The sequence below is a fragment of the Cyanistes caeruleus genome, chromosome 9, assembly GCF_971803275.1.
Source record: "Cyanistes caeruleus chromosome 9, bCyaCae1.hap1.1, whole genome shotgun sequence".
NCBI classification, from domain to species: domain Eukaryota; kingdom Metazoa; phylum Chordata; class Aves; order Passeriformes; family Paridae; genus Cyanistes; species Cyanistes caeruleus.
The window spans coordinates 18,211,002-18,234,756 of NC_141709.1; the positions used below are offsets into that span (position 1 = coordinate 18,211,002).

Consider the following 23,755-nt stretch of genomic DNA (forward strand, 5'->3'; position numbering starts at 1 on the left):
AAAGAACAACCTCAGGTAAGCTATCACTTTCACCTGTTAACTGGTGTTCTCAGGCTTTGACAAAGCAATTTCACTGCTCTTAGTCCAAATACTACTGCAAGGGTAGCACTCTGACTAAGCTATCTTTTTAGTTTCCTCACTGATGCCCTTTCACTGTTCCATCAGATGTATCTACCTTGTCTTTGCTTTAGAGGTCTTTCAGGACCTCATAATCACTATTCACTTGGAGTCCATGGCACCGGCTTTGATTATTTCTCTATGAAATTTTCAAACAAACCTTTATGCATTCTATCATAATTTGGAGAAAGTGTGAATACAGTGATAAAAATCACTGCCAGGAGGTATGAGAAGGACTCCAAAGAACTCAGGTGACTGATACTATTAAACAAATAGCTACCTACACCTGGCTTAAAGCTTGAACATTCTTCTGAATGAGGTGAGGGTCAAACAGTTTTGGCAGCGCACAAGGCTGGTCAGGAATATACATTCTTCCAGCTCCCTCGTTATCCAGCCTTCAGATCTCACCCTAAAGCTTCCCCTTCTCGTCATGCATACAGGAGAAAAAAATGACTATTTAAACTGATCATGTGTTGAAACCATTGCTAATCAGCTAGACAAATATTGACACTCTTATTTTACTTTTCCATTCATGTGCATTTTTTTTTTGTCTTTTGTCTTATCTTGGATTCTAACCACTCTGTGGGAAGTCTTTGTTTTTGCTCTTTGTTTGTACAATGTCTAGCCAGTGGGATGCTGGTCTGATTAAGCCTCACAAGCGCTCTAGTAACGCGAATTAAAAACAATACCACTTTCTATTCCTGCTACTTCTACAGACACTATTTGGCTGTGGGAAGCTGAATTCTATGGCTGCCTATGTACCAACTGAACAATACCATATCCTAATCAGCGGTCTGCTGCAAAACTGTTAAAGGAATTGCAACAACATCATTGGGGACTTGAAGAGAGAAGCTAATTTAATTTTCATACAACTGAAAAAGTAAATGCAAAGACAAAAATCACAATTATAAAACCCTATATGTGATTGCATTTCATACAATAAACCTGAAATTTTGTGTCAGTTTTCAGTGTCATTTTATCTATTCAGTAAGAAGTTAAAAATATGGGCAAAGCGAAAAATAGACAAAAGGATCCCTTCTTTCACTTTCTGACACTTCTCCTTTCCATCACTTCATCTTGTTTAACATGTGAATGCCCACTATCAGAATATCATCAGGATTTTAAAGTTGATTAAACTTTTTGATAAGCAACTTTTACTTTAGTGCTTTGCAGACATTGAAAAACAATATTCCTTAGCCTTCTGTAAGAGCTTCTCTTGAGCTCCATCTTTTACTAGGACCAGTACTATAGTTCTTAATTTTATCCAATACATTAGCACCTTATGATGTACCTTGTAAATGCTGAAGGTGAAAATAGGTTTTCTTGATGTTTTGCACTTCTAAAGGTGGTTCTAACTCCCTCAATATGAAGACTAGGTTAAATACAAAGGACTACATTTATAATATTGTGAATTACAATATCTCAGATTATTTATGCTGCTGCTAAAAAAGCAGATTAAAGATTTTTATGATGAGACTGCAAATCTTCCTTCCATGAATTTAGAGTCCTTCACTGACATAAAGAGAAAGGAAGCTTTTCCTTTTTTCCCTTTACCTTGATATCAAAAAACAAAATAAAATTCTTCCTCCATTCATTTTTTTATTTACATTACTTTTGTAACAGAAATTCAACTAGATAAATTATTTTGCCTCAAAGATCTTTATTCTGTCAAACCCGAAGTCATAACTTCTTTAATCATACACTAGGGCAAGTTTGTATTTCCACAGAACTGAGTTTCTGACTATGAACAAAAAGAAATGAAGTTTGTCAAGAAAGTTAAGATGCACTGCTGGAATTGTGCAAAAGCTTGCAAAACCAACCATGTTATCAGTGGTTACAGTCAGCTTAAGTTGTGTACTTGTATAGTTTCAACCAAAACAGAATGTTAGTAGCCTTTTACTCCTATATGGCACCCACTTCTGAAGGCACTTCTGTTAATGACTAAGAGGAGGTAGAATACTTCCTTTTTAGATTTTAAGATGTGTGAAGGACAACCTCTACTGTTATCTTAAGAGAGTCCAACCTGTGCAGGGCAAAAAAAACCCTGTATGTTTCAGGAGTTCTGACTTGGTAAGAATTACAAAAAGTTTCTCACTCCTTCCTCCCCTGTCGGTCAGAAAAGACAATAATCAGTCCTATCCACACCCAAAGAGACAAGAGCAGAAAAATGATCTGTATATCCTGTTTCACTCTGAGTCAAAGGTTATGCTGACATTTAGTCTCAATTTATAAAAGCTGCACCAGAGATAATAATGAAGATGCAAGAATCCTATTACCACTCCCAAAAATGTGGCATCTGTGAAAACACACAAAACCAAATTCCTGAGAATCTTGCTATATACCTCAGCATGAGAACATGCAAGTGTAATTAATTATGCCTGAAGGTAATTCTAGTTAACATCAGACTTGAGATGTAACACTGACTACAACTTCAGATTTAGATGTACTTTTAGAGACATCAGACCTGCTGTTTCTTAGAGCAGGAACAACATTCTACTAACTTTGAATTCATGCAGTATGCCATTTAAAATATTTACTTAAATGTGTGTATTTACTTCCTGAAGAAGCAAATACTTCATGAAAGAAACAGTGGTCTTCATACAGCCCAGACCGTCTGAAGTCTCATATTTGAAGAAAAGGTAATTAAAAAAATTTATTGGAAACATCTAAAACAAAACAAACCAAAATACAAAAATCAAATCTGGAAGAAACAGATGAAACAAGCTGCTCATATTAATAAGGCCCAAGGCAGATTCAGATTGAAACATCTTTGAATATAAGTGTGTTTTTCTGTCATTTAAAGTAGTGTTGGCACACATCATCTTTTGACACAACCATTCTGAATCTTTATTGTTGTAAAATGAAGTCACCACATTGGGGAGGGGGGCGGGAAAGGAGAGGAATAGCTCTACTAATAGTGCATTCATCTTTAAATTTTTGATCAATGAGAACATTAAATGTCAAAAAAGAAGATAAAAGAAAGGGTGGAAACCCAGACCTTTCTTTCATGTCATCTAGTTTTTCTAACAATTCTAGAAAATACATGCTCAAAGTTCATTTTTAGAAAAGACATCCATTTAAGTCTTGAAAAATTACTGTACTTGTGATTAAATCTAGATGATAAGTTAACATATTTACCTCATTTTATCAGAAAGATTGCCTCAGTATCAAGAATTGCTTGTTCTTGACTGATGCAGTATTTCATTATGGTATGGAAACAACTCATCAAAAATAGATTTGGGGAACGGGTTGGAGTTCAGTTGCAAACAGCTGACACTTTAATGATGGGTTTCCAGTTCAAGAATTGTCCATTCCCCTTGAGGGGACGAACAGTCTTCAGAGGAAAAGCTTGCCACTGTAATGCTTGCTGAGGAATCGTCAAGTGGAGACATGAGTTCAGTCCACCTACTGAATGTGTCAACTTGTGAGGTACCCTGAGGATTTGAACCATCTCGTGCCAGAAACAGTGTCTGATTGATAAGACATTGTGCTAAGTTAAGGTCTTCAGGAACAGAGTTTTTGAAATCTATATTTGAGTCCTGCTCAGATAACAACTGCCTGAGTAGAGTCCAGTCCTGTTCTGCAAACTGTTGATCTTCAAAATCCATCTTTAGAACTGCTGTTTCTGAATCCATCCTCTGCTCAATTGCTTCTCCAACATCCATCTCATATATTGGAGAAAGGGTTTTTGAAGGCCGATGTTCATACATGCAGGCTTGTGCCATTGTGTCATAATCATCTATGTCTCCTGAAATAATTCACAATACTGTACAATGTAAAAATTGTAGATGATCCTCCCCTCAGGGCTGTGTAGAGCAAAATTTAATTCATTCAGGAAGGACAATCCAATCAGGTTAAAAAAGGGGGGATGGAGAGTTATACAAAATTGACAAAATTTGAGGCATTTATTTCCTATATAAAAAACAAAGTATGATTTATAAATTAAGTTAAAGAGCAATCACCACTGGTAATTAACAATAACCTCCATAATTAAGTTTCTGATACAGAAAATGACAATGTAAATATACACTTAATGCACATGAAATTTCTCATTTACTACATAAATTAAATTTAGACCAGGAGGTGCATAGAGGGAGTTAATAGAGAATGATTACTGAATGGTGACTTAAGCTATGTCAGCTTAGAAGAGAATTAAAACCAAAATTGTTTATCCACAGGCTTATTTCTACACTGCACATGCAAGGGCAGCTGCAGGCAAGGGCAAGCAAACTTAAAAAAAATAGTACAACTTTTAATGTCTTCTTGTTCTGTGGTCTGGCTGAACATAGATCATCATCAGTGTTTCATTACTCTTGAATACACAATAGTTGTAATCAACACTATTGTATATTTTTGATGGGATAAACTGACTGAATTATTGATATAAAGAAGACAAAACACAAAACTAGACAAGTATTCATCTAGCTACATGAAACAAGTTAGAACTTTTTTGTATATAAGCATCAGTTCTAAGTATAATATCTCTTTTAGGAAATAAGCTTTTACTGGTAAAATTTAGAATTTTAGACATCTCATTAGCTCTAAAGCAGAGTTCAAACCTACTCCCACTGGTGTATATGGCAAATAATCAGTTATATTCAGTGGGAGAATGATCCAAATTTGTATATAATATATAAATAAATAAATTACAACAATAATGCATATACCTGTTCAGGTAAACAGTTCAGTGCGCTTTAGTTAAGGTTATTACTTTAGTTATTGCACATCCCATTTAGACATACTGTATGTTGTCAAGCAGACAAAACAAATACTAAGATTCCATCAAAAGCTGATGCTGTCAATGTTAGATTGGATCAAAAATAACTGAAATACAGACAACTGCATCCAATCTGTCTTTTAGCATTACATAAATCTCTTGCAGTCAATTTCTCATTGAACAGCAGGGTATCGACAGATATTTCAAACAGACAAGCATTCTCTACCCAAGTGAAATACTTAAAAATATTTAAATATAGTTTCAGCCAAAATTACTTCAGTTCAGGATTCAATCCCAGACAAATTGCAAAGCTTTCCCTATTAATTTGGTTTTGAATGACTGAATGTTTCTATTTCTGTACATTACCTGGAAGTAAATCAGTATTAGCGCATTCAGTAGTTGCTGGTTGACTGTCTCTCACTTGACTTTCCAGAGTCAGCATCTGATTCTTACTGGCTTCTACAGGTTTTGCAGAGCTGCTCTTTTGCACATCAGAATTAGTTTCTCTCTGCTGAAGATCCAGATGACATGGTCTTTCTTGAGATTTTGCATCATTGTCTATGTACTTATTGCACTGGTGAAATTCACTAGCCACCTCATTTTTCATATTTACTTGCTGGTTTTCTCCTGGATGTGGACTACCTGCTGAATATACTTTCTCTGGGCAACTTTGTTCAGTCATTGAAGCACCTTGATTCTCTTTTCCTGGGATTTCAGTACCGTGAAGATGCAGGAGAGAACTTCCACTTTTATCCAACCTATTGTCTCTATCCTTGCGCTGTTTGCCATCCAGGAATCCATCTTCAGTTTCCAATGAGTATTTTGAATAAAATGTCTTTCCATGGGGCTCTTGAGAAACACTGTCAAATACTTCTGAAGGAGTAAGAGAATCTATTGAGTGTTGACGTGAAGTGTGAGTTTCTACTTTATCATCAGCTCCCAATTCTTCACATTCATCTACTGAAAGTAAAACAGATCGTTTAAAATTTTTAGTTTTAGAAAACTCCTGACTTGCAGTATCATTTTCTGTTGCATCCTCAAAAGCTAAATTATCAATTCCTTGGAACTGTTGAGTAGGAACATTTGATGGGGGAAATTTTTCTGCAACATTCTCTGCTTCAGATCTGTCATCTTCTGTTTCATCAGCAGAAGAAGAAACTTGGTCTGCTTCCTGAGTAAACTGTGCATTACCAAAAGTAGAACTTTTGCATTCTCTAGTAGTGGTCCGTGAACTCTCCTGATGGGACCAAATTTCAGGTCTTTTTCTTGGTATTTCATCGTCACTTGTTGAATTAACACGGAAGAGATCAGAACCCTCTTTTTTCATTTTCACCTCTATTCTTAGGCTGCTGTCATAAATTTTTAATTCCTCAGGTGTACTTGTGTCACTGCTGCTTCTTCCAAGAAAATCATGACATAACATAGTACTACATTTAGAAATGCCTCTTTCATTGGATCCCTCATCATCCTGAGAGCCTCCAGCATCATAATCTTCTGATCTTGGTTTTATATCATCAGAGGATGTGGTTGCACTGCCAGTATCTGATTCAGGGCTCTCTTTTGGATCTACGGCACTAGTAGTCCAGTGGTCCACAAAGGGAATCTCTGCATTTTCATGGTTTTCTGGCATTTCCATAGGTTCTATAAGCTCTGTGTAATTAGGTGAATATTTTTCTGTTATTTGTTCTGTGGAACATTCTGAAGCATCGTCTAAATCTGTTGCAACTGATTTATATTCAGTCAAGGCTGATGTATCACACAGTTCATCAACTGTAAGAAATCCTTCCACGTGGATCTGAGGAGATGATGTCTCATCCTCTTTATTGGTTACTTGGGAAAAGCTTGACAAAGTGTTTTCACCATAGTTAAGACCTGTTTCAGAGTTTATTTTATCACTCTGTTCATTACAGACATTTGTTGCTTTTGAATTTTTCACCAGTTCTCCTAAAACAATAGCCTTTTGATTGGTTTCCTTGGAAAAGTCTGAATATCCATCATTGGAAGACCGTGCATGACAGTGAAATTCAGGTGTATTATCATTTTTCCCTGGATCTTCAGTCTTTCTAATTCCAGTCTGATCTCCACAGATTTGTCTTGTTTCCATGTCATTTTGTAGCGAAACATTCAGTTTATAAATAGTTTCTTCTGCAATTTGAGATTTGGATTGTATTTCATATTGCACAGTTTCAGAAGAATCTGGTAATTTTTGTTTATTGGATTGACAAGACTCCAGCAATTTATTGTCACTGCCACTTTCTGTGGCAGGTTTTAAAGATTTATTTGCAGAATAGCATTCATTATTGTCATGAAGCTGACCTGCCACAGCATCAGCCGTGTTTTTCTCAAGTTTCTGTCCTGAACCTCTGTGCTCAGAGGTGTGCACATTCTTCTGGACAACAGGAGAATCACTCCTTGAATGCTTTTGGGAGGAGGATTGAGATTTTAATGCAGCTGTTTTCTGTTTTGGGTCTTTACTATTTGTATTCTCAGCATTTTTTGATGGAGCCAGAGTCTTAGATGTTATTTTTGAAGTGGCTTTTGTTACAGGTGTTTGTGATTGTTTAATACTCTTCTTCTTAGCTGAAGGATGTTTGTCTGGGAGAGTTGTCTGAACCAGGTGCTGTAACACATTTTTTTCTTCATTATGTTTTGGAGATGTTCCTGATTTCAGTGAATTTGGTGATTCCCCCTGAGGTCCTAACAAAGGGTAAAAAAGACTATAAAGGTTGTATGTGCCAGTCACAGTATATTCACCAATTTTATGTTAATGTTTTTTATGTTCAGAAACAAGTTACTCAACTTTTAATGTAACTAAGGGATTTAAGGCTCTTAAAGAATTAAGATTTCAAATAACAAATAATAGAAAAAAATACCATCTTGGCACCTTTAAAGCAGTTCATAGAAAATACATACAGGAATCACTTCAGCCTGTAACTGAAGTAGTCATCCCTGGAGTAGAAAGCAGAAGCTCTCTAATAATGCATACAAACACTGCACAGCAGCTTAGCACAGGAAGTGATGAGTACTGTACTCAATTTATATTGTAGAGGAAATGAACAGAGGCAGAAAATAATTACATTAGTCATAATGTGATTAGAATACCAGAGTTAATGTCCCTGCTCAGTCAGAAAATACTGCAACATCTTTCATGACTACAAATTGACAGAACCTGTGTCTTCTATATCACAGTGCATTTAAGATAATATAACTTGAATATTGGAGCTCTGTCCTTAACACTTTGTATCCTTCCAAAGCAGTGTTCCTACAGTGTAATTTCCTACCCCTGCTATCAGTAGCTGCTGAAATCGAGTATTTGTTTGGGGGGCCAGTATAGGTAGCGTTACTGCAAGAGGGAAGTAGGAAAACACCAAAATAGGGAGGCATAAAGCACTCTGCAGTCCAGATCTTTGAGGCTTATTACAAATGCTCAACCTACAGAATTTCTGTTGAGCTCAGTCATGGAATGCAGAAGTGCAGGGGATCAGCAAATGGAAGACTCTGCAATGCAGATTAAACAAGCAGAAGAAAACACCGACTGGCAGTGAAGACCGTCTTTAAGTATTTTGAAGCTGACACATTAATTTGCATATTACAGTTTAGGATTGTCACCAAAAGTGAAATATGGAAAAAACCCAGAATTCTCCAGAAGATTTTTCCAAATAGTTGTGCTAAAAACCAAACAAACCACAAAGCTTTGAGTAATAGTGGCAGATCATTTAACTGCTGTATGAAACTTTACCTTGGCTCTTGGGAGAATTGGTAGGTGTGTTTTGAGTCTTTTGCTGTGCTGCAGAATTTGTACTCACGTTCCCTTTTTTCTTTAGAACAGCTTGTCCATTTTGCTCATTACACCCTTTTCCTGTTGTTTTTTTTGTCGGACTGCAACAAAATCATTACATCCATTACTTCCAGGCCTAGATCTAGCAATGTTTAATTATATTTAAACAAGAAATGCAAGTATTTTAATGTATATACACATATACATATAAACATTGAAAATGCAACCTAAAAAGTAAAATTTTTGAAAATAAAAATTAAAAATATATCTATATTTTAAATTTATATACTAAGATAAATAAATAAATAAATAAATATATATATATAATGACCCATTTCACAATTTCACTTCAGCTGTCTCCTGTCCAGTTTAATCTAAACTATTCCAGATTTCGTAATTTTACAACACCTTGTGTAGTCATTAACTGTTCCAGTATGCAGAGTTCTGAATGACCTATGACAATTTAAAAATTATTAGCATGCAACAGTCCAACACAAAAGCCAAACCAATTTTATCTTTACAGCAATGTTGGCAGTAGCTAACTCAAATTATTTTGCAAATAACATCCTACAGAAAACCATTCTCAGAGTAAAAAAGAACATCTAATGGTAAGTTTAATAGTTCACCTGAAACCTTTCTTCCCAAACTCATACACACATGTATAAAGCAGCATATTGCTTTGTAACATACCTGCTTGTTGGGACATTAGCTTCAAGCTCAGTCTTTTTTTTTTTGGTGATGACTCCATTGGATACCTTCACAGATGCCCTTGTTTTTACTACTGTAAAGTATATTCAAAGTTAATTACAGGGGGAAATGTATTGCATGTAAGTACTGAAAAAAATCTCATATATGAAGATCAGTTATTGAGAAGACCATACATGCTAAAGTTGCAAAATTTTTACTGTTTTAGATGGCTATTAATTGGCCATAAAGTCAGTTTACATTCATTTAAAGGGGAAGAATGTAACTCTTATCAATTCATAGCAGATTGTCTTAATGCTTCCATGGCTGGTTTTCAGTATATGACCAGCCTGAGACCAATCAGAAGAGGACTTTAAAGAAAGAATTATAAAAAAATTACCAGTCTGTTTTTTCCCTTCCTCTACCGATTTATCCTCTTTAGGTTCCTCTGTCTGTTCACCTGCAGTCTGGATATCCAGGATTGAATTTGCTGACTTGCTGGAAGTTGCTGCCACAGTTACCAAGGAGGGAGATTCCTTCCCTGTGGTTTTTTTCAATGGCTTTGTTTTGTTCTGCATGCTTGACGTTACTGTCAGTACTTTAGGTCTGGCACCTGCAATTTTTCCTTCATGATTCTTTAGTCCTTTGCTGCTCCCTGAATTTTTTTGCCCACTTCCAGATGATGTCTTTTCTATATCTTGCTTGGTAAGCATGCTTTCAGCCTTCACATTTCCATTATTTTCTATTTTTGTCTTTATAACAGCTCTAGCCTTTGGCAAAGCAGCTTTTTCCCCAGGTTTGGAATCCTTCGTAATCTTGGAAACTAATTTTTTGCCATCTTTCCCCTTTACATCCTCATGCTTTGAAGTCTTATTAACAGTGTTTCTATTGGTGGATGCATGTCCAGATGCTCCTAATCCATCAGATTTCATTTTATCCTGATTAGTGGAAGAATTATTGCCCCAGCAATCTTTCTTGCCGTGTTCTGCCCAGGAAGTATTCCTTATACCAACAGATGCAGTAGTAATTTTATTTAGCTAGGAAAAAAAAATGGCATCAGAATAAACCCCAAACAAAACATTCATAACACTAAACTATCCATAATCTGTAATTTCAGAAACACATCTACTGTAAAGTAGTACATGAATTTAAACCAACAATATTCAACACTGAAATAAATTTTTATATATATATATATGTATATTCATACACACACACACACACACGTTAGCTCAGTTTGCTGGCTTTCGAGAATATTAAAGTATTGCTCTATGCAGAGGAGAAAGAAATACCTGAGTTTCACTTTTACTTTGGACAAATTACTCTGTAATATTTATGTATTTATATTATTAGTGTCTGCTTAAGTAAGAAAATTTTTTTGAGTTATATATGCATATTTTCCAAAAAGGAGTAAAGACTATGCTTTATTACAAACATAAAGCCAAAAATTATTTTACAACACATCATGTTTTTAACCATATCCACACAGAAATACCAATATTGATTCTCTCAGGTGAAAAAGAACTCAAACATGGAGAATTAAGTGCATAAAAGGGAATCTTTCTGATACCAGTGTCATTGCAATGTATGCAAGACTGTCAAATCACGTGAAACCCACGCTGGCTTTTTACCAATTAATAACATACTTTTGAGTGTGATTTTCAATAGAAGAGTTGTTGAGGGCACAAATAAATATCTTTCAGAGCAGGGAGTGTAACAGACTCAGTGTTGTGGTGGCTTGTAATAATAGCAGAGATAAATTAGCTCAGTAGCAAACCATTTGCTCTGGGAAACAGATGAGTTTCATTATGTAGCAAGAGAGGAATGTGAGGTTCAGAACACAAATTCCTGCCTTTTATTTAAGCTTATCTGTTTGAAAATGTCGCAGAACACAGTCTGAGTCCTAAGATGATTCCAGTAGTCAACATTACTGATTCTGCAGAAACAGTTTACAAGAAAATACAGATTTTTCAAAACCAAGTTCCATTAAGCAATAGGGAAAATAAGTATTATTGAAAACAAATAATGAAAATAGTTTTGTTTGCAATTATATGAATGTTTTAAATATTTGGATATAAATGTTTACCTGAGAACTGGTGAACACAGGTTTTTTGCCAAGTCTTCGGTCATCACCCTTGTCAAATGCAGCTGTAAAAGGAACAAGCAGTTTCTTCACTGTTTGGCAGGAAAGAAGGGGGACAGAAATCAAGCCAGCCTACTCAGTTAACATCATGTGAAATCAGAAAGCACTTCTTTGGGTCCCAATTTACTCTAGAAAGGCTAATTTTGGTGACATGGCAAATGCTAAGTGGAAATACATGGTTTTATGCTTGGAACAAAAATTGTGGGATCTGTAATGACATCACATGGCCATAAGCAAGTTACTTAACTCTTCTGTTTCCCCATGTCCATAGTAAGACTTTTGTTTATCAAACCTCAATTCATTTAAAGCTAGCAGTGCACTGCGACCTTTGAAAGTGTACAAAATTTCCAAAAGATGCCTTCAAATTTAGAGTACTAATGGCTTTTAAATGTATTGTTAATTATAAGGTATTTATTTATACTATATCAAGCAAAGGTTAATTACATTAAAGTAAATGATATTAGTTTTCAAAATTGGCAAAGCTGAAATACCTAAATGTACACACTATAAGGTCATAGTGCCTCTTTAGATAGCATGCAGCATAATGTCATGAGAATTATCCCTGTGATTGTCATGTGGAGTTTTCAGGCAGTGAATGCCTTTTTTTTTTTTTATCTGATGTGCTCTGGGAGGAAAGCAGTTTTCAACAAAGCTTTTAAATCAATTTCGCTTGTAGAATACAAAAGGGATATTTATAGACACTGTACAGACTCAGAATCAATTGGTTTCATTTATGTCAGTATTCATACTTCATCTGGAAAGAAAGGTTTTGCAAAAAATATATAAAAAATTTAGGCATTCAGTGCCTCATGTTCTAAGTTACTATACATGGAAACATTTTTTGTATGTATAATACAAAAATTCTGCTGAATTCTTACTAAAGATACTAAAAATAATTTTTATATAGGTTTCTAAAAATCACACAAAAGGTAGGCTGAAAATGGCACCCCAGGGATCTAATCCTTTTTCTAGCAGTGACTCTGCATATTAATACATACCAATATATTAAGACAAAATCCTTATAAACTTGTGCCTAAGAAAACACAAGACAGGTTGTAAATGAAAAAAACCACAATATCGTCCCTCTTATTTTGGCATTTTTCCTCATCTATTATAGCCTTCTAAATCTATATAGGCTAAATTTCTAGGAGGAAAGCCTCCACCAGAAATCTTTAAGATGAAAGTTGATCTAAGTTATTCTAGACATATTTCACCTGAGGATTAAAATTTGTCTACCAATATTGTACACAATCGCTTTGCCTGTAATTAAAACCAGATAATTCATGCAAACATGTCAGTCTTTTCATATATAAAATGTATGCAACTTCAGTCAGAATTTAACCTAAATTAAAAGAAAACCAAGCAATTTTTGGCAAGATGGAGTTTGGAAAATTAAGACACACCTTGATTTTTAAATATTTTTTCTCTATTGGAAGCACTAGTGTAAAGTAGCCAAAACATCATTCACAATAGACACGATCATCTTAGAAGTAAACCACCCCAAATCAGAACAACCCACCCTTTTTTCTAAAGCCAACTCCTCCGCTTCTGAAGGATTTTATAACCAAGAAGAAATCCTATCGCTGTTTTACAGAGTAGTATGAGATATTATTTGACTACATTCCTAAATCATGCTTAGAAAGACTATCACTGCATCTTTCAGCATGTAATTATAGAATAAAATTTTCATCCACCTCTAGGCATAAATATTTTTATAACTATTATATCCTTGCTACTAATGTCTTTAACAAAAAGGATATAAAAATGTTCACATCTCCTTTGACTCAAAAGTGATTTGAATTCAGAGAAGTATTTAACATTCTTTTCTTTTACAATGCTGTACTGTCAAAGCTAATATTACACCATAACCTGAACTCCATCATCAGTTCCACATCCTCAGAATACTCGTGTACTTCAAAACAAAGGAGCATTCAGAACAAAAACTCCTTTTTGTTGGAAGTGCTGTCTGTTAAAATGTTGAGAGCACACCATGCAGCTCCTTAGGGGCTCTCTGCAGCAGCACACACAAGATCACAATGCCAAGCAGCCGGGGAGCCTGGCTATCTGCATTTGCTCATGGTGCACAGGATGAGCATTATGCAAGAGACGAGCGATATTTATACAGCACGGAGAAAACGATAAAGGACAGAAACGGAATTCATGCAACTGATAATCTGCTTTGTGCAAATTTAATTCATCCACAGCTCTTATCTCCTTAAAAATGAGGTAGATCAGGTTTTTAATCCTACTGCAGTGTTTTCAGTAATTTAGAGTAGCTGTAAATAAGAATAGAATCCATCTACATGATGGTGGGAGTGGGGGTTTCTATCAAATAGACTCCTAAAAAGAAAAGCAAGTAGGACTCTTCACAGAAAATGACTTACTGATTCCTATGTTTGAAACTAGCTAAGCATGCCATCATGCTTCTATTCTAAAACACCGCTTCAAAACACAAAGCAGCACATATTTTGCTTTAATTTGTATCAGGCTCCACAATTCCATCTGCATTGCATACACTAAACAGATTGCTTAATAAGTCTAATGCCATTTGATGCCAGACATACCTGCCTGTATTTTCTGTTGATGGTCTGGCCTCATCAGCTTCCAGCCTTCTGTGTGACGAACAGCATAAAAAGACTGAACCAGGAAGACCCAGAGCTTATCACGCAGCGCCTGGATCTTGCACGTAAAACCCTGTGTTCAAGTAACAAATCAGCAGCTGGCGAGGGGCATATTGTCATAGCAACCAGTCATTATTCCTTTCAGAATCTACTTACTCCCTAAGCTAGATCAATGATGTCATCACTTATATTTTATAACGGTCTGGTAGATGGAGATGCTGTTTTTGAAGGATTATTGCCCACCAAAGTGATTTCTTCTATAGTTTAAAACCTACAAATTACAGCACTAGTAAACACTACATTGCTCTTGTTGCTCTTATTTTCCTTTTATTTATTTATTTTTAAAATGAACCCCATAATAGCTCTTCACTGTCAGCTGTGTCACAACAAGGTCAAATACTCCAGGGAAAAATAATGTATTTGATTAAATTTTCATTGCTTTGACCAAGTAAATCCATAACAACACCAGACTGCAGTAATTAATGTTTCATTTTCTTTTAATTCTTTGTCATACTGTTTATGAATTGTTCCCAAAATTAGTAAACCATAGCTGAAATGTTATTATTTAGATTGTGTGAATATACATGGTATGTTACAGACATGGAGCCTGATGCCTCCACCCAATCCAAAAAGCACACACTGAATTAAGTGTCAGTCCTTTAGAGGACAGTTTTAAACAAAAGCAAATGTACCTATGACCTTCATAAAACGTGGGGGAAATATTTAGGGAGGAAGAGAACAAGCTCTCTTCCCCTGTAAGTTTTAGATAATGCAACATTTTGCTAAGTTTTTCTCCTATCACAAATTTAAAGTGATAGTAAAGATCAATAGGGCAGGGTTGCCCATAGGACTTACATTTTCAGTAATACACAGGACTTTTTTGGTTGCCAGGATGGGGTTTCTCTTTAAAGTAAACAAATGCCTATGTTTTCTGTACTTCCAAAAGGACCTTGGATTTATGCAGACGCTTTCCTGTATGACCCGAGTTTCATGACTGAGCCATCTGAGCTCACACCATATCATCTGATTTGAACCAGGACACGGAACTGTACCAGAATAGTTTTTCTACAAACACTGCACAATGAAGAACCTACCATCTCCTTCACATTTGCGGACTCCAACAACATATCCACTGCTACAAGAAGAAAGCAGCTATTTTCATTATTAATGCTTTTTTCAATTGCATTGAAAATTAGTTCTAGAAGGTCAGGTTTGCTGCTCATTGCTTGTGCCTGAAAAAACAACAAAAGGCAGTCTTTTAAAACAAAAGGCATGTACTTTGTATGCAAAAGCATTACTGAGCAGAGAGGATCTGCTATCAAGCTGTGCAGGGGGTATTCCAAAGCTGAGCATCTTCTTTTGTATCCATTCCATAACCCCACCCCTCTCCAGGCCTCTAGCAAATTATCCTGAGGCCTCACTCATTAACAGAAATTTTAGGGACAAGGACACTGTGATGAATTTGCAGCCCCATGCAACCCGGGATCCAAAGGCAAATTGTTTTAAAAATTCCCACTTAATTTTTTTCACTTCTCTGTACATATTAAAGAACATCTTTCACGGGGGGAAATGAACTGGCTTGATGACTTGGTAAGTTCTCACCAGAACCTGCAGCATTGCCACAATCGCAACTCACAACACAGATCAGCAGAAGTTTGAGTACACTGCTCATACCCATAAATTTGTAAATCTGTGCTGTTATTCCAGGGGCCTGAAAGCCTTTTCAAAGCTTGTATCTATGCTTTTTGCAACACAGAAACTGTCCCACAAAATCAATTGGAACTTTTGCTTAACTGAAGCACATAACACGAATGCAGTATTAGCCCTGTGTATCAAAGCAGTTACATGCTTTAAAACAAACCTGGAAAAACCCACCCCCCAAAAAACTTAGTGCTGCCTGAATTTCCATTTTAATTTTCCATAGAAGTGACTTCAAAGCAAAAGTTGTGACTATTTTGGTAATTCAGCAACCTGAACTTTACAAAACGTGATACAATTCAATTTATTTGGAAGCATTTAAGATCTTGAGGGCAACTTTTACCTGCAACAAAACAGAGAAGCCTTCACTTTGTACTAGGTGTAGGAAGTTTGCAACAATAAAGGTTACACATTCCTCATGTAGCCGTGATGCCAAGGCCACAGCTGCCTCTGTCCATTTCACTCGGGGAAGGCTATTGATCAGCCGGTCACTCTCCATCAAACGGAAAGCAGCATTCTTGTGGTTCTTGAAACAGAAACAGAAATTAGCCTGTTGCCAGGCAATTACCTAAAGAATTGCTGATTGTAAAACAGCATCTGTTCGTTACTGAGCTTTTGCACAGGGATCCAATCATGTCATTATTTCCCTTATTTAAATAAATTTTGGGGTTTATAATTCTTAATATTATACGTGCCTTTGAAACTAAAGCAGAAAAAGAAATCTCTATTAGTTCTGTTTTGCCTGAAGTCAGGGAAGTTTTTAATAGCTTTTATTAAGTTTTTTTGACTGCGTCACTACATACTGCAGTCCTGAAGAAAATAAGGCAAATGTTAGCTGGAGAAGCTGAATAGAGGAAAAGATCATAGGTCATTGAAAGATGTAATAAACTCTTAAATAAAACTGCTAAGTTGAGGTTTTAGGTGAGTGTAGGTGGCCTAGCATTCAGGATACAGAGAAAACTTCTTCTGTAATTATGAATCCCTTTGCTTTATGTAAAGGAGTCAGACAACAAATATTTGTCTTCCCAGATGGAGTTTTAACTGAACTTGCCCTCTTTGTTGTCTAAAGTTTCTCAAAGAAAAGTAACTCTTATGTTTCTAGTTACATTTCAAACATGCAAACAGATTTACTAATATTTATTATCCTGGGCTGTGTCTTTGGTTCTTTCATGCATTGCATCAGCACTGTACCTGAGGGCAACTTCTACTGGCTAACACATCACTTGAAAAGAACTTGGAATTTATGGTTATCCACATTAGAATAGCCTGAAAGCTCTATTCAATGTGACCTAGCAGGACACTGATAAATTATGCAGTAACACTTGAAAAAGCAACAATTCAGATAAATATTTGACAAAAAAACCCCTACTGCAAATTCAGATCACAATCACGTTTGTCCTATGTTAGTCAGAAAGCAGTGAGTACCTCCTTTGTGCATACTATAGTTAAAATATAAAATCTGACCAGCCATTGTTAAAATTTATTTTAAAAGTTATTTTACTCATCTCTGGGAAAACTCAGTTTGCTTCTCTGCAGGTAATGTAAATTAAAAATTACATATATGCTTAGGGTTTGATTTTGCTCCCACTGGACTCAATTACAAGCTTTTTGAATTGTCTTGAATTCAACCCCTGCTCACAAGGCAATAAGCATTCACTCCCATTAGACACTTTCAGTGAAATATAAAATGCCTTCATTGACTTCTAATTAAATCAGCACTTTGTAAAAGAGGTTCTAACTGAATTTTACCTCTCTTACTGTACTTTTTTCCTAACCATTTTAAAATGGAGTTCATTTTACTTATCTAAAAACCCAGCAATTTTCTTGCATGAAGTGGAGACATAAGGGATAGGCACACATAAAGCACCTGGACAGTTCTTTAAATGGCACTTCCATTTTAATGTTTCTGTGTTCATCATTGTGGTTTCCCAGGGATTTTCCCATCAACAATCTCCTTTTCTTTGCATTTTTTTTTTTTTTCTCTAAAGGGCTGTCACATTAACTAGGTTTCACAATTCCAGCATCAGTAATGAAAGGATCAGCAGAGTTATACTGTTTAACTGGGTGCAAACCGTTAAAAGTTTTACAGCAGAAAACTCTAGCAGCAGAGTAAAAGAACTGTAAATCATACAGGAGCCCTGGCAAAATCAATGTCAGACCTTTTCTTCATCCCTCAAGCAGGCTTAAAGCATTTCTGCAGATTGTGAAAAACTCCCCTGGGAATTCCACAGGTTTTTAGAGTGGATATCTTAAATGCTGAAATGAATGCTCACCAGAACCATTCTCTGGGCACAAGAGGCTTATACTTTATTGTTTAATTTTGTAACTCTAGATGCTTTCAAGACTTCAGTCCATGAAACACCAGTGAATCTTGCATCGACACACCAACATTAATTTCAAAAATTAAATTGGGAACTAAAACCCACTTTAGTCCAAATTGCAAAAACCTTCCAGAGAAGCTAGGTACACAGCTGGGGCAGTACCAAGTACCACAGTGCCATGACTGTTCTGCAAATGCTGGCAAGGTAGCACATGTATTTCAACACAAACTAACCACAGCATCTTTATACACTAGAATAAGCAGAGGGGAAGGAAGGCCTTAACTTTTACCTTGCAACTTCCCAATAACGTTGCACAAGGGCCTAGAGAAGAACCTAGAACATGTGTCTACATGTGCTCATGGCTACAGTACACACCTGAGGGTAGTCTGGAGTTGGAGGTGGGTGGTGTTTTAACTGTGAACAGCTGTAGCTCAGAATGAACTGATCTATACCTGGAAATGTCACTTAAAACTTCTCAAATTTTATCCAATGTATGATACACACTGCTAAGTCTATATTCTAAGAACACATGCATTGTGGTGGAACTGTTCAGGTTTTATAACTGTGAATATTCTCAAGCTTCTCTTGATCACAGAATCACAGCTGAACTGGAAGGTACTCTCACAGATCATTGAGTCCAACTCCTGGCCCTGCACAGGACACCCCAGGAGTCACCCCATGTGCTTGAAAGCATTGTCAAAACTTCTTGAACTCTGTTAGGCTGGTGATGTGACCATTGCCCTGGGGAGCCTGTTGAGTGCCCAACCACCCTCTGGGGGAAGAATTTTTACCTAATATCCAAGCTAAAAGCACATAGGTCTGAAATCTGACATTTTTCAGGCTTTCACCTTAATACGCAGTTGCAGCAGCCCCAGGAAGGCTTCACAGTCCTTTCAGCAAGGGGTAGTTCTTGGCCAGAACCATCCAAGAGTACAACTCTTGAACCAGGGCTATGTTTGACAGTGTGCATGGCCACACTGGAGCTGTTTAGTTTGGGTAACACAGTAACACAGACATGGGGACAAGGACTTCAGAATGAGATATATGAGATGTCACATATTGGGTTGTCTAGAACCAAAATCATGCTGTGAATGTTACCTGAGCTAGTTAGATTACATTTTGTCTGTGACAACCCACATTACAGCTACATACATAGCCATGTTTGGCAGCAGCTCTACAGATTTATTTTTATTTCTACATACTTTTCATATATCTGTTACAATTCAGTTTATTTACAGGCTGAGTACTTGACCAAATTTCTGTTAACAGGTCTAGTTCAAATCAGTTGCCTTAAATCGGCTCTAAGCATAGTTTTATACAGAAGTACAATTAGAAAATACTTAAATTTAGGCAGGTCTAAATTGAAACAATGAAAGTAAGTACCATAAAAGATGAAAGGTGAGCTTTGAGGGGGGACCAGTGTAGTACTATTATCTGAGAAGTAAAAGGAATTAATACTATACTGCTACTTTATTTCTGTAAAGTCAGCCTGCCCGTAAACAAATAGCTTGTGATCCCTGATAGCCAGTGACCACCTGAGATCTGAAAAAAAAGAAGCCAATTTTTTCCAAATTAGAATATGGATAAAGATGAAAATGCAATCACAAATCATGTATGCCACTACATAACACAGAAATTGATACAGCGATTTCCTGTTCCTCAATATCCAAATACATTATCAGAGAATCATAGGATGGCCTGGGTTGAAAGGGACCTTACAAGTCCTCTAATCCCAGCCTCCCTGCTGTAGGCAGGGACACTTTCCAATAAACCAGGTTTCTCAGAGCCCCATCCAATCTGGCCTTGAACACTTCCCTAATGTTGCATTATGATGTCACTGTTGTATTTCATAAATGTATTTTCTATAATTAATGGTGGACTTGGATGTGATGATTACTAGACTGTGTCATGAAGCATAACAATGACATTTCACATCAAAATAGTTTTAAAAATTATTTTAATTGTAACTTTTGCATAGTATAAATGTACTACAGATTTGAGTATTTTAATCTGTATTTATTATCTCTTAAATTACATTGTACAGCTAAATAAGGAAAAAAATTATATTGCTCTATTTTTATACAAAGCACACTACTTACCAAAGAGTTAATCAACATAACAAGACAATTGTTCTGAAGTTCAGTAGGTAAATTGGCAAAGCTTTTCTCTGAAAAACATCTTGCAAAATGTTTTCCTACCCATCTGTAGAAAAGAGAGCCATTCTTAAGTAACGAAGATAAAAAATGTTCTATCTTCACTTGTTAGCATAAGTGATACCTCTAAAGTATTGAAAAAATGTTTAAAATGTAAACATTTCTTATGCCAAAATAAACCCTATCTTGCAAAATGAAATAATTTCAACAGAAAGCAGATAAATTTAAAACAATTATATTTTATTTTACTTACTTCATGCAAGCAGCATATAGGTTTTCCACTCCCAATGAATGAGCAATAGCCAGGCATTCCAGCACAGGTTGCTGTTTGCCAGGAACAGGCTAAAGTTGTTAGAAAATTATCACAATTATTGTACATATAAGTACAGAAACCATACAGAAGTACAAAATCTTCAGTTCAAAGATTCAGAAGTAATGGCAGCTGCCATGGTATTTAAGTTTGTTTGCCTTTATGCAGTCATCTATTTCCACATGTCAGTAACACAGGATTCAGCCTCATGAGCTTAATGCATGAAAATGCTGAACTCTAAGCAGATATTTGTTTTTAAACCAATTTTAATTGAACAGACTTTTCCCTAAATATATGCCCATGAAACAAGATATACAAATACATAGCATTTCCACATGTCCACCAAGAACAGTTCATTTACAATAGCACATATTAAACTATACTCAGTATCATGTAATACATTAATCATGTGGAATACTGCTTTTCATCAGCTGGGGTTTCCAGTGTCTATAAACAGGTGGATGATATCACAGGCCTTACTCCCACCATCTATGCCAGATTCACACATGAGAACAGGGACTGTTAACTGCAGGCAACACCTTGATCACATAGTTCTTACATACACTGACATTGTCACTCTGATTTAGTGCTAAGTTGTAGATTTGAAATTCTCAGGCTCTTTAGCTCACAAAGCAGCATGAGAAGTGACGTACCTTTTGGAAAAAATTGCAGTAATCTCTTTTCAAAATGTAGATAGCCACTTCTTTTAGTCCATCCAGCCCATACATGTCTGCAATGCCCAACATGCGACTAAAGAGAAGGCAGTAGCAACAGAATCAAAAAATCCTTGTGATACATGCATTTTCCTTACAGGACAATTTACATGCTAACTTCACCTCTTGGTTCAGTCAGAACTTACTGCATAAAGACACATAACAAAGTGTGACACTTGCCAAGGAATAATCTTCAAAACAGAAACATATATTGACTTAATAATAATCTCCCAGCCACCAAGTTCAGCCTGTATAAAAACAAGCCTCAGTCACTAGCTGAGAAACTGTTCAGAAGACTCTCAGTTTATTTTAAGGATAGCAAATGAAAAAAATATTTGTGCCAGTGGAGTTCCCGAATTTTGTAGTTTTTTTCCCCAAAAGATTACATAAAATGTTGTAGATGACATTCTTAAAAAGCAGAGTGAGCAAACTATTATTTTATACAATAATCAATACTATAATTTTATTTTCTGTATCAATTCATTAGCTAAACATTGATATTGAGACAAATGATGAATAATTCCATATTTTTTAGGAAACTGCAGCATTTTAATGTTTAGTGGCGGAGTTCATCACCTAATATATAAATGGTTTCAGAGAATAAGTCACAAATTTCAGAATTTATTTCACTAATACAGGATTATGTATAAAACTGTGATTAAAAACTGTCCCAGAAGAAAATGCCAACATTTACATTGGTTTCTATATATCATCTTTCATGGATCTAAGACTAACTACTTAGCTTTCTCATCATGAGTGATTATTTAAAAATAAATAAATAATTAATATTAGCTTTTATATACTATCACACATTGTATGTATTATTCTGAAAACTAAAAGGAAGGTACAGACAAATTGGAAATTGTTTTGGTATAAAACATCATCCTGTTTTTCACTCTCCTCATAAGAGTATTCCAAAACCAGCTGGCACACCTTTTCCAGTAGCTGTCAAATAAATAAGATTTCTTCAACAGCTTTATTTTTGGAGTTTTTCTTTTGACTTTTAACTGAGGAAATATAGAACAAGCAAACAAGCACAAGCTAAAATTAAAAAATAATAAATTTTGACATATACCCAACATCAACTTCTTCTGGGAAGTCCAAAATAGCTCCATATATAAAATGCAAGATGACATTCATTTCTGCATGGCTTATGCTGCAAAAAAGAAGAATGAAAAAATACAAATAAAGGCACACCCATAATAAAATGCATCACATTTCTTAGCCAAAGGAAGTTGGTCAGAAAGCTGATACATCATCCAGCTGCTCTGTGAATGGAAGGCAAATGATCTGATCTAATTAAAGCAATAAGATTTTGCAATGCAAAAGTATCTAAACGGACTACATTTGGGGTGAATTTAGCTACTCAATGGACTTGCTGAAACTTTCTAACACTTTAGAACCTTAAAAATAAACAATAAGCAGACTAATACTAATAACTACCATTTCCACTGATAATATTGGAAGAAGGATTTCATCATTGCCAAGCTCTTTACTAGCAATAAGTCAACTATTAAATAACTATATATTTTAAAAATGTTTTATCATAATTACTCTATGATTATTTTATGTTTTTGCAACACTAAAAATACATTTAGTAGTTTTATTACAGTGCAAAGTAGAAACGCTACTCAGAATATTTAGAAAGTCTTTATTCAGATTAAGAAAGCTGGTCCTACACAGCAGTGTTTGCATCCTTTCACAGTCCCAGCATCTTAATGCAGAAAGGCACAGAATGCCCCAAGGATGGACATGATCTGAACATCACTTGTGCACATACATTTTTGTGTGCAGTCTTCTGGACCCACAGGTGCTCTGTGCATTAGTGTAAATGGAATATTCATGCAGAGCTAAGACCCTTTAAAACATTAGACATGTTTAATCAATTGACATTGATGACTAAAAGCAAAAGGAAAAAAACCCAGCATTTCAGCATGCAAAGAAGCAAAATCAGCACAGCTGTCTCTCTGTATAGCAGTACACACAACAGCCATAAAGTCAGCAAGAAGGAGTTTCCCCACAGTCTTGACAGCTGTTACCTTAAGCAGAATTTTCATTATTTCAGAGTAAGCCATATGTACTTCATTTATAAGTGTTGTAGAAGACAGCACAGAAACAGGCACTAAGCAGAAAAGTGAACTGGAAAAGGTAAAATTATGCACACGACTCATAATAACAGAAATGATGAGACACTGGCATGAGAATAGTCTCATATAAGGATTCAGTACTTCTCAGGAGAATGCACCTACTGAAAAATAAGGATGAAAATTTCTTAACCACAGAGAAATCAATTACAGTAAGAGAAGTGTAAACACCTGAGTAATTGGTGACAATCAGCCTCTAAAACACCATAAAGACTAAGGAATAAATTAAATTGCAAGTATATTGCTTTATAAGGATTTGGAAGTTATAACCAAATCAACAGATAACCTTTCTGAGTTTGCAGCAGCATTATTACACTGACAGAAAAATAAAATGAACATTTAAGAAAGTATCACTT

At 35.7% G+C, this 23,755-nt stretch overlaps 1 protein-coding gene across 3 annotated transcripts in view; it reads right to left on the reverse strand.

Annotated features, from left to right (window-relative positions):
* Positions 1–948: 948 nt before the first annotated feature.
* Positions 949–23,755, reverse strand: part of BTBD8 (BTB domain containing 8) — a 36,794-nt gene continuing 13,987 nt past the window's right edge. For all 3 annotated transcript variants that reach the window (XM_086901903.1, XM_086901904.1, XM_086901905.1), the window contains 13 exons: positions 22,331–22,411; positions 21,196–21,292; positions 20,486–20,574; positions 20,179–20,281; positions 16,102–16,284; positions 15,155–15,292; positions 14,004–14,133; positions 11,383–11,444; positions 9,697–10,333; positions 9,303–9,393; positions 8,574–8,713; positions 5,201–7,531; positions 949–3,865 (listed from right to left, as the gene is read on the reverse strand). In XM_086901903.1, the coding sequence (XP_086758029.1) occupies positions 3,396–3,865; positions 5,201–7,531; positions 8,574–8,713; positions 9,303–9,393; positions 9,697–10,333; positions 11,383–11,444; positions 14,004–14,133; positions 15,155–15,292; positions 16,102–16,284; positions 20,179–20,281; positions 20,486–20,574; positions 21,196–21,292; positions 22,331–22,411 (4,552 nt within the window). In that variant the 3' untranslated portion in view covers positions 949–3,395. The remainder of the gene's footprint in view (positions 3,866–5,200; positions 7,532–8,573; positions 8,714–9,302; positions 9,394–9,696; positions 10,334–11,382; positions 11,445–14,003; positions 14,134–15,154; positions 15,293–16,101; positions 16,285–20,178; positions 20,282–20,485; positions 20,575–21,195; positions 21,293–22,330; positions 22,412–23,755) is intronic.